The sequence below is a fragment of the Trichomonas vaginalis genome, chromosome I (assembly GCF_026262505.1).
Source record: "Trichomonas vaginalis G3 chromosome I, whole genome shotgun sequence".
Lineage (NCBI taxonomy): Eukaryota > Parabasalia > Trichomonadida > Trichomonadidae > Trichomonas > Trichomonas vaginalis.
Genome location: NC_067203.1, coordinates 5,876,574 through 5,891,236, shown reverse-complemented (window position 1 = coordinate 5,891,236; position 14,663 = coordinate 5,876,574). Strand labels below are relative to the sequence as shown.

Sequence of the window (14,663 nt, the reverse complement as noted above, 5' to 3'; positions counted from 1 at the left end):
TGTACGTTATTTTAACAAGTATAGTCTGGAAATATGAGTCTTTATTATTATAAATAAATAAATGAAAAATATGGCGACCCGCTCTTGAACCTTTGCCTTTACGAAATTCAACTTGACAGTCTTGTCTTGTTTGAATTAAGGATTTCTTTCCAATTATTACTGGCTGCATAATGAAGAGGGGTAAATCCATAATCGTCTTTAGCATTGATATCTGCACCATTTGAAATAAGAATTTCTGCAGTTTCTTTCCAATTATTACTGGCTGCTAGATGAAGAGGGATCCATCCATCTTCGTCTTTAGCATTGATATCTGCACCATTTGAAATAAGAATTTCTGCAGTTTCTTTCCTATTTTCTCTGGCTGCATAATGAAGAGGGGTACGTCCATCTTCGTCTTTAGCATTGATATCTGCACCATTTGAAATAAGAATTTCTGCAGTTTCTTTACTATTATTACTGGCTGCATAATGAAGAGGGGTCCATCCATAATCGTCTTTAGCATTGATATCTGCACCATTTGAAATAAGAATTTCTGCAGTTTCTTTCCAATTATTACTGGCTGCTAGATGAAGAGAGGTACATCCATATTTGCCTTCAGCATTGATATCTGCACCATTTGAAATAAAATATTCTAAAAGTGATGAAAGATGGAAATTCGAAGAATAAACAAAACATGTGTTGATATCATTTGTTTGATCTAAGTAAACTAAAAATGATTGAAGATTATTGTATTTATAGCACAATTCTAAATCAATGTTTATATTGTGTTCATTCATCAAAAATGTGACAAAATCAATATTGTGTGAAATAATTGCATATTCCATGCATTCATAATCTGGTTTTTGTACTTTCAAGCATTCATTCAGAATGGCTTGATTTCCGCTCAAAAAAGAATATCTAAGACATTCTGGAGTGATTTCTGATTGAAATTTCGTTATTAAGATCTTAAAACAATCAACAGATCCATGATAACAACATAATTCAAGTAATGAAATACCTTCATATGAATATGGATATAATTTACTTTTTAATTTTTGATTTTCATCAAATCCTTCGCTTTCTGTAAAAATTATCAATGATATTTTGTCATCATACATAATAGATCTGTGAATTGTATTTTGTTCGTGAATATCAGATGAATAATGAGAATCTTCAAAATCGTTAAAATTTTTTCTCCCATTTTCATTCAAGACTATATTGTATTCTTTGTAGAAAATGTAGTTAAAAACTTCGTTGATTTTGTTGACCTGATTTAGATGGAATTCGTCAACAATTTGTTTGGTAATCGCTAAATATGACTTCATGAAGCAGTTGTTATAAATTGAAAGTTGAGATATTTTATTGATAATCTCACCAGGCGGAATTCGATAAGAGTCAATCAGGTTTTGTTTGATTTTGTTGTAAATTGCGTTTAATTTTTCTTCGTCATTTGTTTTCAGCCGGTACAAAGCATCGGAGACATCATTATATCCTGTAAAAATCTCCATCAATTTGTCATAATGGGCTTGGTGAGTTTCTCCCTTGGACATCAACCAAAAATTTTAGATGTCGTAATTTTCCATAAATTTCTCAAAACTCGATACACATTTTTACAGTCAGATTTTTCGTGAGACTACCTTTCTCGATACACATTTTTACCGAAAGGTAGGTCCACAAGCATATCATGTGATTGATCTGCAGTGCAAAGAGGTATATTTGATCAAATATAATTTGGGCCTCAGGTGGTTTCGCTTGCCCTTCGGGCAAGCACGCCACCTTCGGCCAAATTAAATTATTTTTTGAAAAATTGAATTATTCACTATTTAGTTGGCGCAAAGCTCCAACCAAATAATGAAGAATACTACTATTTGTTTACTTAAAATATGATTAAAATTTCTGAACGAAAACCATCAAAATTAAGTCATAAAAAATACAAATATAGGATGATAATTTACAGTAAATTCATAATGTAAAAAGAAAGGTAGGTCAACAAAATCGTAACGATGCTTTCTTGATTTTGGTAATGGATTTAGACTATGTAGGTACTCGGTGACTAATAGACGAAGAATGGAAGAAAACTGCAAGAGGGATTTCGAGGAAATATTATTAAAATTAACATTCGATTCTTTGACCTGCAAATAAACATATTTGTACTATTAATCGGTTTTACAGAATAGATCCTGCGTTATTGTATGTTTTGAAAAAGTATCTAGAATTTTTCCTAAGATACTCATTTTGCGAGATAAAATGATATACCATCTACTAGATATTTGTGCATTGCTTCCTATATGTAGCTAGTAACTACAGAAATTGTAGTTTCAGGAAATTTGAATACATTTGGAATCCTAAGAAAGACATTATAATATTGAGCATCTCCTATTTCAATATACTATATTGATGAAAATATAAATTCATGTAATCTGTCCTTAAATATGCTATCTAAGCTTGTGATAGAAACTCAATTTCACCAGAAAATCTGAGAAAATTCCAAACTGTGAAATAAAACGAACATATTCGCATATGAGATAACAACCATCTATATTAGGTTTCTCAATTCTTCATTTAAAATTCCAAAAAAAATTCAAAAATTTGAAAATGGAGAGAAGAAATACGAATTTTCCATGAAAATTTGCAAAATGAAAAATTTTTGGAATTACAAACATTATTTATTTTTGATGCTTGTTCCAAAACTTGTCTTGTTTCCCATATCTGATATGAATATTTTGGATTATTATTATAATTTATTTTTAATGACATATTTCATGATATTCATATAATGATTTGTTCTAGGGAATGAATGAGAATATATTTATTTAAAAAAAGAGAAAAGGTATTAGTATAGATTTTTATTTGAGCGTATTTAAAAGGTTCTATTTCAAAAACATTATGTAGTTTGCTTTTGTAAGCAACATAAAACAACATCTTCAAGTTATTTGTTGCAATTCGTGGATTAATCGAGAATTTTTGCTGTATATTAGTTATAAATTTGTTTTTAGTAGATAAATTAGTCATGTTCCCGTTTGTAACTCATTTTGTTTTTGCTTTATTGATAAAATTTCAATTTGTTGAGTGAATATCGACAAATTTGTTAAATCTTGTTTTAAGCGCAGCAGCAATATTTAGAGTCTATTAATTATATCTAGACTTTCAGTATTTTGCATTATTTTTATGGTTGAGGTTAGAACAATCGCCTAACTAAGTAACGCATGTATGTAAAATGACTTTTTCGCGAAAACGGTCTTGCAGATTTTTATGAGAGTAAGATATCAATATAGACAACAATTGAGGATTAATCTTATTGCAGTGGCTTACGATTTTCATCGTTCAAAGTATCGGGGCAGATTATTAAATTTTAAGCTATACAATTTCCATTGTAGAGCTTTATATTTTGAAAGAATAGAACGATTGGATATACTCTTATTAAGTATAAATGACATCGATTTTAAATTGCATATATGTCAACACTGTTTCTGACATTAATGTAAATACAAAGTAATAAATTACTATGCATGAAGAAAACTTCAATTTCTCTTCACAATTAAGAGAAGTTTGGAGTTTTATTACTGAGAAAAATCCGCTTGAAGTTGTTCATGAGAATTTTTTTTCCTTGCGAAATAACGTATTTTTTGTTGACCTACCTTATTTAACGAATCTATACCATTTACTTTTAATAAATAAAAATCCCTTCATATACATTCATTAGAAATCAAATTACACTTCATATTTAATGCTTTTGGCAGTTCCGACATCCTTATTTTTGGATTTTTTTGAAGTATTGTCAGAAATCCACGTATAAATTTTGACAGCCTCGTATGGAGAAAAAACAGCCATCGAACTACTTTTTGAGGCTTCTCCAGGGCTTATCAAACAAGAGTTCCAACATAAGATACACCAGCAAGTTTGCTTTGAGGAAAATCTGCTCTAATAATCCTTCGATTTTTTTCACCGAATTTAACTATTACATTAAAGACGTGAAAACACTCGAGCCGAAACCTCTGACCGAATTTGCTAATGCTTTGACTGCAGTATCTCCAAGTGATGATACTTATTTATCTCAATTGCATTCAATCATGGTTAACATAGAAAATATCTGCAATTCACAAGACGTAATCTCATCAACAAGTGAAATTATCGATGTTGCAACGAATTTCTTTAACTTAAAACCTGCATTACTTCCAATATTATCAAATCCATCGAAAAATTTACAAGTTTTAACAACATTAGCAGTTTCTCAAATGATTACTTTAGGAAATGAAAATCAAGCTAAGAAATTTTACTCGGTTTTGTTAAGTTCGAATTGCGAAACAAATTACCATAAATTTGCAAGAGCCAGACTCATTGCTGCAATGTGTATGCATCCAGAATTAATACCACAAGATCTAAAAGATTCTATTCAAAAATCATCAGAATTAATTATCGATTTATTCTGCGAAAACTGCCAAACAGTATTTGCCCCATTTATTCCAACGATAATAAGCTCATATCCACCACCGAAAGATAAACATTCCGCAATTTTCAAAAAATTTGTTGAATATATTTCGAAATTTTCTAACATTGCCGTTTATATTATACCAGCAGCTGTTTCTATATCAGATAACAGTGAAGCTGAATCACTTTCTTTGTCAGAAGCTCTTATTCCAATTTTATCTATTGTTCCTTTCCATTTTACTTCGACTTTACCAGATGATGCTGCTGTTAATGGTTTTAATGTTGCCGTCAGAGCAATTTCTACGTTCATTACTCCAGAAACTTCGCAAAGAATTACGAAATTTTTAATAAATTCAGCAATTAACGGCGAGCTTGAGCAACGTCTTGGCTTCCATTACGCTTTAACATGTCTCGTGAAACTAAACGCAGAACTCGATTACCAAGAGATAAAACAGTGTTTTCACAGAGTTTTCACTCCCCTTGAAGCAGGGACATTGGCCGAACTTGCATTAGCTCTTCTTGCAGGTGGCCATCATATAATGTCATGGACAGACATGGTTATGTTGTTTGAAGACTGTTTTTCCGCATCAAATACGATATCTGAACAATTTGTCATAGACGCTTCAGCATTATTGGGAAAACATATTGATGCGCCTGTTTCTGATGTCCTTACGTTCTTTTCTCATTGCGTTTACGAAAGATTCAAATTTGCTCAAGTTCATTTCTCAATTTTGAATACTTTCTTTAATAAAAACAGCGTAAAATTATCAGATTTCCCACCTCTGCTCACAATGCACATGCTTTTGTTCATCCAATACTATCCAGATTTATCTCAGAAACAATTAAAGGACATTTGTCCATTGGTTGGTGATGTTAGCTCATTTTTGACATCAATTGATCCGAACCAACACTCAATTGCCTTGAGATCGATGCTGAAACGTTTTGGAAATAATGAACAGTGCAGAAACATCATATTTGACTTCATTAACCAGCTAACATGGCGCTGCTCGAAACAAGAAGCATCAAACAACGTCATAAAAGTCATGAATATCATTGGAAACAACGCAGAAAAAATGTCAGAGGTAATTTCTTCACTTTATGCGGCTTTTGCATATGTAGATGTACATTTAGCAACACAGTCATTACAAACATATACAACAAACCAGAGTAGAGGCTGGTTTTTGTTCTCATCAAGCACAAAAACAAATTCTTCTATTAGATTGGTCTTTTTAACACTCTCTAAGCTAAAAAGACATGTCACACCTTTCATTCAATTCGCGACAGAGCATCTTCCTGATCCTTCAAATGTAGAACAATGTACTGAAATTATTTCAATACTCGCGAAAGTTCTCAAAAATAGTCAGGAAATTCAATCCGAGTTCCCTCCGAAATGTTGTTTGTTTGACTTTGTAATGAGTCTTAAATACATGTCCAATGATGATATATACCGTTGCATTGGCGAATTAATAACAATTTCACCAATCTGGCAAATTGAGCATATTCCGTTTGCTACAGGCATAATACTGAATGCAAAGGAAATAACAAATGATTTGCTATTCATGCTGAAGAGAACTTTGATGATTGCAGAAACTCCAAGCGATATCCAATTATTAATCGAACCATTTGTCCAGAAAACAACAGATTCTATCTATTTCCAGTTATTACTGTCAATATTAGAAGCTTTGACAGGCGATGAGCACACAAATCCTGATTTTCCAACATTAAATTATAATTGTTCATCAAAACTCGATAATATCAACGGAGGATTTGACAGATTCTTATCTCTGATTGCCAAGATTGTTGGTTATTACATTCCTATCTTCGAAAAGTCACATATCGCGATAGAATACATTTTAAGGATCATGGGACGCCTAACAAAGAAGATAGAAGTCAGAACACACCTTCCTTTGCAAGAAGCCGTTCATTGTGTGGCTGTTTCATTCAATTCTCAGTGTATTTTAGATGCTGCCACGCTTTTCTGCGAAAACTTCACTATTGCATCGATCACTGCCTTCCTTATATTATTTAAAGAGAGAGAAAACGAGCTTTTGGAGTGTGCTCAAACATTTATTATCAAAATTTTCCAAGAGAGGCCAGATTCCGCCGCATTAGTGTTTGATTCCAGCGAAACATTAGCGAAAGCTGCTACAGCGCTATTAGAAATCAACCATCTCTCACTTCTCCAAAATGTTCTCAAAAAATCTACATTTAATAAGCAGATTATTGAGACACTTTTGGAATATGTCCTGACCAAACACGAAATGATCGTGAAATTATGCGAAGAAACCGATATAACCAAAGATTTAATCGATATCAAACGTCCAGAAGTCCAATACGCCTTCGTAATGCATAACGAGAACTACGAGATCGATGTTGATACATGGGATACTTCAAAGTCAATGAAATTCATCGAATTGATTAAGTCTTCTCTTGAAAAAGTGACAGATGACATAAAAATCAGGTTTGCAAAGCAGACAGCACGAATCCGCGACGAAGAAGTTGTTCCTTTATGTGTAGCCATATTCGAACCATACTTTAAAGGCGAAAATCTCTCAGAAGTCATGCCATATTTAGATCCATTTGCTCGTTCTACGTCAATGATACCATTTATCACAAAATCATTACCAGATGGCAAGATATATAGGGCTGCTCTGACTATTTGCCTTTCAAAACCTACAACTCTCCCTTTAATTTTTAATCAGATTCCGAAAGTTCTTGAATGGATACTCAAACACCAAAAAATCGTCAAAGTACTAAGAAAACAAAAGGATGTAGCGATGCTTAAACCATATCTACCTGTTATTGTCGCTAATTCTTTGACACAAGACCAGTTATTACAGAAAGAGATTGTTTATCTCATTCACGAAATAACTGGCTTCAATTGTCCACCTCCTACATCATTCGTTGGCTTGTTTGAGATCTGCGAATCAGTTAAATTCTGTGATCCTGATCCAGAATGCGTTGTTTCGCTCATGAAGAGATCCAGACAAGGTGACTTCGCCGCATTGATTGTTATCTGCTTCATAGCACATAAATCTCTGCTTGAAAAAGAGAATTACAACGAAGCTCAGACTATTGCAAACTCATTGTTAGAAAAAGATTCCGAAGAAGCACAAACAGCAGCTTTCCTATGTTTGTCTTGTTTTCCAATACAAAATTTATAAAATCTTTCTGTTCAGTTTAATTTTTTTTTTTCTATTTCTCATTCTGAATCATTTGGCAAGTTCATCAGCAATCATATGATTCGCATTCATTGTTCATGATTGCCGACTTTAAAAAATCGTTACATATGTTTCAAAAGATGATAGCTGGTAAAAAAAAATATAATTATAAAATAAGGTCTTTTTAGAAAATATAAGTAAAAGATACATCTAATGTAGCAACATTATTCATGTGCGCCATGTGATGTAAGAACTGCTGCATAGGGAAGAGCGGTTTGTTCATTTACATGTTTTTCATTTATGGATGTTAAAAATACTGATTTTTCGATTTTTAACACATATGGTATGCGCACACTTTTTAAATCATTATCTTTTTCATTGATTTTTGCAAAAATGTGAAATAAGTTCGACTATTTCTTTACTATGGATTGCTGCTGCATAATAAAGAGCGTTTTTCATCTTTTTCTTTGATATTTATATCATGTGAAATAAGAAGTTCGACTATTTCTTTACTGTTATATTTTGCTGCATAATGAAGAGCGGTTTTTCCATCATTATCTTTTTCATTGATATTTGCACCATTTGAAATAAGAAGTTCGGCTATTTCTTTACAATTATTCAATGCTGCATAATGAAGAGCAGTTCGTCCACATTTATCTTTTTCATTGATATTTGAACAATGTGATAAGAAATATTCGAATAGAGATGGAATATCAAAAATTGATGAATAAATAAAGCATTTGTTAAAATCATTAGTCTGGTCAAAATAAACTAAAAATGATTCAAGATTATGATATTGTGCACAATGATTTAAATCGATCTCTATATTGTACTCATTCATCAAGAATGTAACAAAATCAATGTTGTGTGAAATAATTGCATATTTCATGCATTCTTTGTTTGGTTTTTGATATTTCAAACATTCACTCATGATCTCCGGATTTCCTCCTAAAAATGAAAATTCTAGAGATCTTTTTGTTATTTTTGAGTTAAATTTTGTTCTTAAAAACTTGAAACAATCAACTGCTCCATGGTAACAACATAATTCAAGAAATGAAAGCTGGTAGAAAAAGTCTTCAGGATTTGGATAAAAACTGCTGTAAAGTACTTGGTTTTCATCAAAGTCTTTTCTTTCGGTGAATACAATGAATGTTTTTAAGTCATTATACATAATTGCTCTGTAAATTGTATTTTCTCTATGAATTTTTAGGTTTTCGGATTTAATTTTTTCAAAATCATTAAATTTGTCTAATTCAATTCCATTTTGTCTCATAGTATTAACATATACGATATCTGTGACATGATAATCATCACATATGAGTTTGGCAAGATAAAAATATGACATTGTATAGAGATTGTTCCATGGAATAATATTTAAAATGCCTTTTAGAATATTTTCAGGGTGATGCTTCTTTGATTCAATCAATTCTGTTTTGATCATTTTGTAAATCTTGTTTAAATCTTCTTCATTTTCCGTTTTTAGCTGATACAATACATTATATAAATCAATGTCGTATTTACAGATACTTCGCAATTCACTGTATTTATTTGGGGAAATGTCTTGATCAGACATTAAAAAATTTATAAGTCATAAATCAACATTTTACTATATGCAATATTTTTAGATGCTATGTTATACATATAGAAAAGATATTCACAAAGATTTTGGATTTTGAATTTTTTTCCCTGCGAAATAACATATTTTTTGCGGGCCAACCTTTATATTTATACTTGTAAAATGGAAAAATAACAATAAGAAAGTCGAAAACAATAAGATATTCTTTCAAAGACTTATATTTTTATTACATGAAGGGAACGAGAAAAAGGGATGAACTTATATAATGGCTTATTATTTTGTAAGCTTCATTTCATTCAATCATTATATATCTTTTTTTTTTCATAATATAGTTTTCAATAGGCGATATGAATGATTTCGATTCGAAATTATCATGTTTTGATACTTTAACAATATTATAATTGAATTTGACCAAATTTTGTTTATGCGCATAAAATATTAACATCTGAAGAAGCCATTTACGATAATATAGAGCATTCCTAAGCATGCATATCATGTATTGCTTACCAAATTAACGTTGTGTATCGAATAAAAAAAAATTTAAAAATTTGCGATAACAATAAAAATCCATAATAAAACGAGGACTCTGGGATTAAGGCGTTAGATATTTCACATAAAATTTATAATTCAGGGGAAAGATTTTCATTGAGACACAAAAAATTTGATTTGAAGAAAAACGGTTTGAGTTCTGGTCAAAAATGGAAGCAGACGCCTCCTCAAAAGGTAAGGCCCCGCAACCAAAAGACAACAAAATTAAAAAGGAAAAACTCTTTGGAACTAAATCCAAAAACGCAAAATCTAAAAAACAGAAGAAATCTGGAGTAAAAGTCCCATCTCTTCCAAAAGCCGAAGATTTTTGCCAAGGATGTATCACACTCGCATCAATTCTATCGTTCCAGGATGATATGATATTCCTTGAGCTTCCAGGAAATGCCCGCGGCACACTTCAACTCACTGAAATCAACGATCCATTCCTTCAACGCCTTCAACACGCAATTAAAAACGACGAGGAACTTCCTGAATTAGAAAATTTCTTCAATATTGGAGACTTCTTGATGGCAACAGTCATTTCAGCCGGAACACATCCAGTTGAACTCTCAATACGTCCAAATCTTGTTAACTCAATGATTGAGCCAGAAGAAGGACGCATTTTCTGGGGTGCAGTCAAATCAAAGGAAGATCGTGGTTATATTATCGATCTTGGCAAGGAAAATGTTACAGCATTCCTTCCATTCCCAGCTCAGCTCGAGGTTGGTCAACCAGCTTTCGTCACATTACTTAAGAAGACTTCAGAATCAATTTATAAATGCGAATTAACAAAGAAAGACTTCTTCCCATCCGTTCCAACCGTCAAGCCATTCTTCGATACACTCCGTCCAATCGATGTTCTCGATGGCCTCGTTACTTCTAATTTCACAAATGGCGCCCTCGCGATCAATGCACAGTCTTTCAACGGATTTTGCTCGAAATACTCATGGCCACCTGGTCTTACCAATGGAAACAACGTCCAAGTCAGGCCAGTCTTGATCGACCACGCACAAAAGACAATTTGGTTCACAGCCATCCCCCGTATCGTTAACGGCGAACGCCCATACTGCCTTGATGCCAAAATCGGCTCTAAAGTCACATCAAAAGTATCGCGCATCAGATATAACGTTGGTATCGAATTTACAATGCCAGATAACGAGAATTTACGTGTCTTTATCCCCGAAAAGGAGACAAAGAGCCATGCTCTTATGGCTGGCCAAGATCATGTTGTCCGCATTACAGAGAGAAGGCCAATTGATGATCTCTTGCTCGCAGCTGATGATCCAGAGATCATTGACCTTGCTGTCTTCTCAGCTGATGATGTTCATCCAGGACAAATCTTAGATGCCACAATTTCGGCCATCAACGACAAGATCGGCATTTTCGTCGAGTTATCTCCATTCCTTACAGCCCTCTGCCCAGTCAGCTACTGCGACAATGATCCAGAGCCAAAGAAAGGAGATGTCAAGAAATGCGTCGTTCTTTCAGTTTCTGAAGGCCATGTTCGTGTTGCCATGAAGGAAAAGTTCGTTACAAGTGAACTTCCACGTGTTGAATCCCTTGAAATCGCTCATAATTTATGCGAATCTAAGGAATGGACACATGCACTTGTCAGAAAGAGTGGAAAGTCCGCCATTATTGTTGAATTCATCAATGGACTTGTTGGCATGATCAGATCCTCCAGTTTACCAGTATCACAAGGCCAAGATATCTCCAAACAGTATCCACAAGGCTATGTTATCAAGACAATGATCTCCAGTGTCGATGGTGACAAGATAAACTGCGTTGTATCAACAGACGAGTCACAAATCCTTACTCTCGGCCAAACATGCACTGTAACTGTTGACAGATTCACAGAAGACGCAGTTTATGTCCGTGTTCCAGCCAAATACGGTGAAATCAACTCTGTCATCCAAGCCACACATTTCTCTGATTACGAGCCACTCTCCAGATTGATCTTCAAGAACTTAAACATTGGAGATAAACTGAGACACGCTTGTTTGATCAGAAATCCTGGCACAAACGCTCCAGCATATTTCACAATGAAGCGCTGCATCAGAGAGAACACAGAGTCCATTCCAAAGGACACAAAGTCAATCAAGGCCGGAGAACACTATTTCGGATTTGTTTCAGGTATACAGAATTACGGATCCTTTGTTTCTTTCTTCGGAAGAGCATCAGGATTAATTCACTCCAGACAATTAACTCTTGGTGATTCCGTCAATGCTTTTGTTGACCAAGTAACAGAAGATGGACATATCAGATTGACAACACCAATTGCTGATGGCGAATCCATTAAATTCCTCGATTCTTTCCTCAAAGATGCCAAGAAATTGAATGATAAATATTTAATTGACCAAGAAATACAAGTTCAAGGTGATGGAGAAAAAAGTGACGAATATTTCTCATATCAATTGGATGAAGACTGGATCTGCTTAACAAACGAAAAAGTCAAGGCAGGAACAACATTAAAGATCGCATACGCTGATGTACTTTCCAAATCAGTATTCGCTGTTTTGCCACCAAAGAAACCACGTTCAATTGAAAACAATGTTGTTGTCAAAGCAACAGTTATCGGTGTTTTCGAGCCAATCTTCATTTGCACAGTCAACGGACGCATCGTTATCTGTCCAATGGTTAACTACAACAACAAGACAGAGAAGAAGATCGCTGTTGGCGAAGAACTCGAGATAACAGTCGTTGATTCAAGAAGTGAAAGCGACGAAACATTCGAAGTTCTCAAGGGATATCCACAATATCTTTTGAAGAGCGAAATCTCCCAAAATGTTGTCGCAACAATCACTTCCGTCAATGATATCTCCTGCAACGCAAAACTTAATGATGGAAGAACAGTTCGTATCCATAGAAGCCAGTTATCACAAGTTCCTGAAGTAGGACAACAAGTTAAGGGTTCATTAATGAATGGTGACAATGCAACATTCTTAATAACAAACCCTGATTCTCCACAGAAAATCGAAGATTTCAAAGTTGGCCAACAAGTTACAGGTGTTATCACAAAAGTTTCTAATGATTCATTGAGATTATCAATGTCTCCATTTGTTCTTGGTACTGTTTCATCACTCCAGTTATCAAGTACAAACAGAAAAGTTGTTGATAAACCATTGGCTGAATCTTATTCCGTTGGAGATTTGTTCGAAGGCTGGGTTTCATCTGTTTCAGAGAAAATGATCACTGTTACAGGCATCGATCCATCATTTTCTTCCAATGTCGAATTCGCAAAAGTCCTCAAGATAAAGACAGGAGATTACGCAACTGTCAAAGTAGGAAATGGATCATTGAAGAAACTCGATGTCACAGATGTAATCGATGAATACCAGTTCAATCCATTATCACGTCTGAAGAAAGGAAAAGTCATCGATGTCGTCAATGTTTCTGAAGAGAATGTTTCAATGAAACTCTCAGACATCACGGGAACACCAAAGGAAATTAAGATCGAGGAAGGCGAAATCCTCCAAGGATACGTCTGCCACGCAATCAAAGGCGCTTTGTTAGTTAGATTGGCAAGAAACGTAACAGGAAGACTTCCTTTCGGATCAATCGCTGACTGCTTCATTCAAGACGCTGCAGCTTTGTATCCACTTGGAACTGTTGTTACTGTTAAAATCATGAAGAAGACTGATTCCGAGATCACTCTTTCCTCAAAGAGAAGTGACATAACTGGTGTTGCTTTGACAATACAAGATCTCAAAGTTGGTGACGTTGTCGGCGGATTCATCACTGCTGCAAACAAGAATGGTGTTTTCGTAAGATTGAATGATTACCAGAACAAATCCGGTTTAGTTCACCACTCAATGTTGAATGGAAAGGATCCTCTTTCTTTCGTCAATCTTGTCAATACTCGTGTTGATGTCGAAGTTCTTCAAGTTGACCTTGAAAAAGAGAGAATTTCACTCAAATTCAATGAAATTCACTCACAGAATCAACCACAAGAACAAGAGCAACAACAAGAGATGGAGACAGAAAGCGACGAAGGAGCAGAACCAGAGGAAGTCGAGATTGATTTGGACGAATGGTTAAGTGACGAAGAGAAAGTCGATGAAGAAGAGAAGGAAAAGGAAATCAGAAGGAAACAAACAGAAGAAGATATTCAGAGATTGGAAGCCAAACAAATCGATCCTTCAGCTCCTAAATCAGATAAAGAATTCACTGCTGCTTTGGTTGCAAATCCACATTCTTCAAAGCTCTGGATTTCATACATGGAATTCGTCTACGCTGGTGGAGATTCCAAGAGAGCAATGGAGATTGGCGAACAAGGCTTAGACAAATTACCAATTGGCGAAAAAACTGAGAAATCAAACATTTTCCAGGCTTTGATTACTTTGATTGTTCTCTCAGCAGAACCGAAGCATTTCATGGAAGAATGCATCCCAATCGTTGAGAGAGCTGCACAGACAATAGATGAAGAAGTAATGTGGCTGAGATTCGCTAAAACAGTTCATCAGAACCGTAAAGATTTCAGCCAAGAAGCTTGGAAAGTTGCTTTGAGAAAAGTGAAGCAAAACGTTACAATGTGGTCATCATATTTGAACTCATTGTTACAGGACAAGAAAGTTGACTTCGCCAAGGACGAATTGAAGAGATGCCTCAGCGGAACATTCCAAGGATTGGCCAAGGAATCAGTAGAAGTCAGAAAACAATTCGGTATCAGTGAATATGAAAATGAATATACAGAACATGGTAGAACAATGTTTGAGAACTTAATAAATGAGTTCCCAACAAAGTATCAGCTATGGAACGCCTACGTAGATGCAGAATGCAAGTACGGAGAACATCTTAAGGCAAGAAACATCTTCGAGAGAATGACAACTCTCGATTTGAAGATTGATAGAATGAAACAGACATTGAAGAAATGGCGCGCATTCGAAGAAAAGAATGGTAATGACCCAGCCATTAGAAAGAAGATCAATAAGATCGCTTCTGAATTCTCTAAGCGTGTCATTCAAGCAGGGAATTAATTATAGAACTTTTTT

At 34.4% G+C, this 14,663-nt stretch overlaps 4 protein-coding genes across 4 annotated transcripts; 2 read left to right on the top strand and 2 right to left on the bottom strand.

Moving 5' to 3' along the window:
• Positions 1 to 21: 21 nt before the first annotated feature.
• TVAGG3_0936610 (spectrin binding) lies at positions 22 to 1,538 on the bottom strand (the record flags this gene model as incomplete). Its single annotated transcript, XM_001329433.1, has 1 exon — positions 108 to 1,529. The coding sequence occupies one exon, from the start codon at positions 1,527 to 1,529 to the stop codon at positions 108 to 110; it is 1,422 nt and encodes a 473-aa protein (XP_001329468.1).
• Positions 1,539 to 3,740: 2,202 nt separating this feature from the next.
• Positions 3,741 to 7,667, top strand: TVAGG3_0936600 (armadillo (ARM) repeat-containing protein family; the record flags this gene model as incomplete). The annotated part of the gene is made up of 1 exon (XM_001329434.1): positions 3,792 to 7,571. The coding sequence occupies one exon, from the start codon at positions 3,792 to 3,794 to the stop codon at positions 7,569 to 7,571; it is 3,780 nt and encodes a 1,259-aa protein (XP_001329469.1).
• A 322-nt stretch (positions 7,668 to 7,989) lies between these two features.
• On the bottom strand, positions 7,990 to 9,141 carry TVAGG3_0936590 (proteasome regulatory particle assembly; the record flags this gene model as incomplete). Its single annotated transcript, XM_001329435.1, has 1 exon — positions 7,990 to 9,141. One exon carries the CDS (start codon positions 9,139 to 9,141, stop codon positions 7,990 to 7,992), a length of 1,152 nt encoding a protein of 383 aa, XP_001329470.1.
• A 689-nt stretch (positions 9,142 to 9,830) lies between these two features.
• TVAGG3_0936580 (programmed cell death protein 11 pre-rRNA processing protein rrp5 family) lies at positions 9,831 to 14,649 on the top strand (the record flags this gene model as incomplete). Its single annotated transcript, XM_001329436.2, has 1 exon — positions 9,843 to 14,648. One exon carries the CDS (start codon positions 9,843 to 9,845, stop codon positions 14,646 to 14,648), a length of 4,806 nt encoding a protein of 1,601 aa, XP_001329471.1.
• Positions 14,650 to 14,663: the final 14 nt, after the last annotated feature.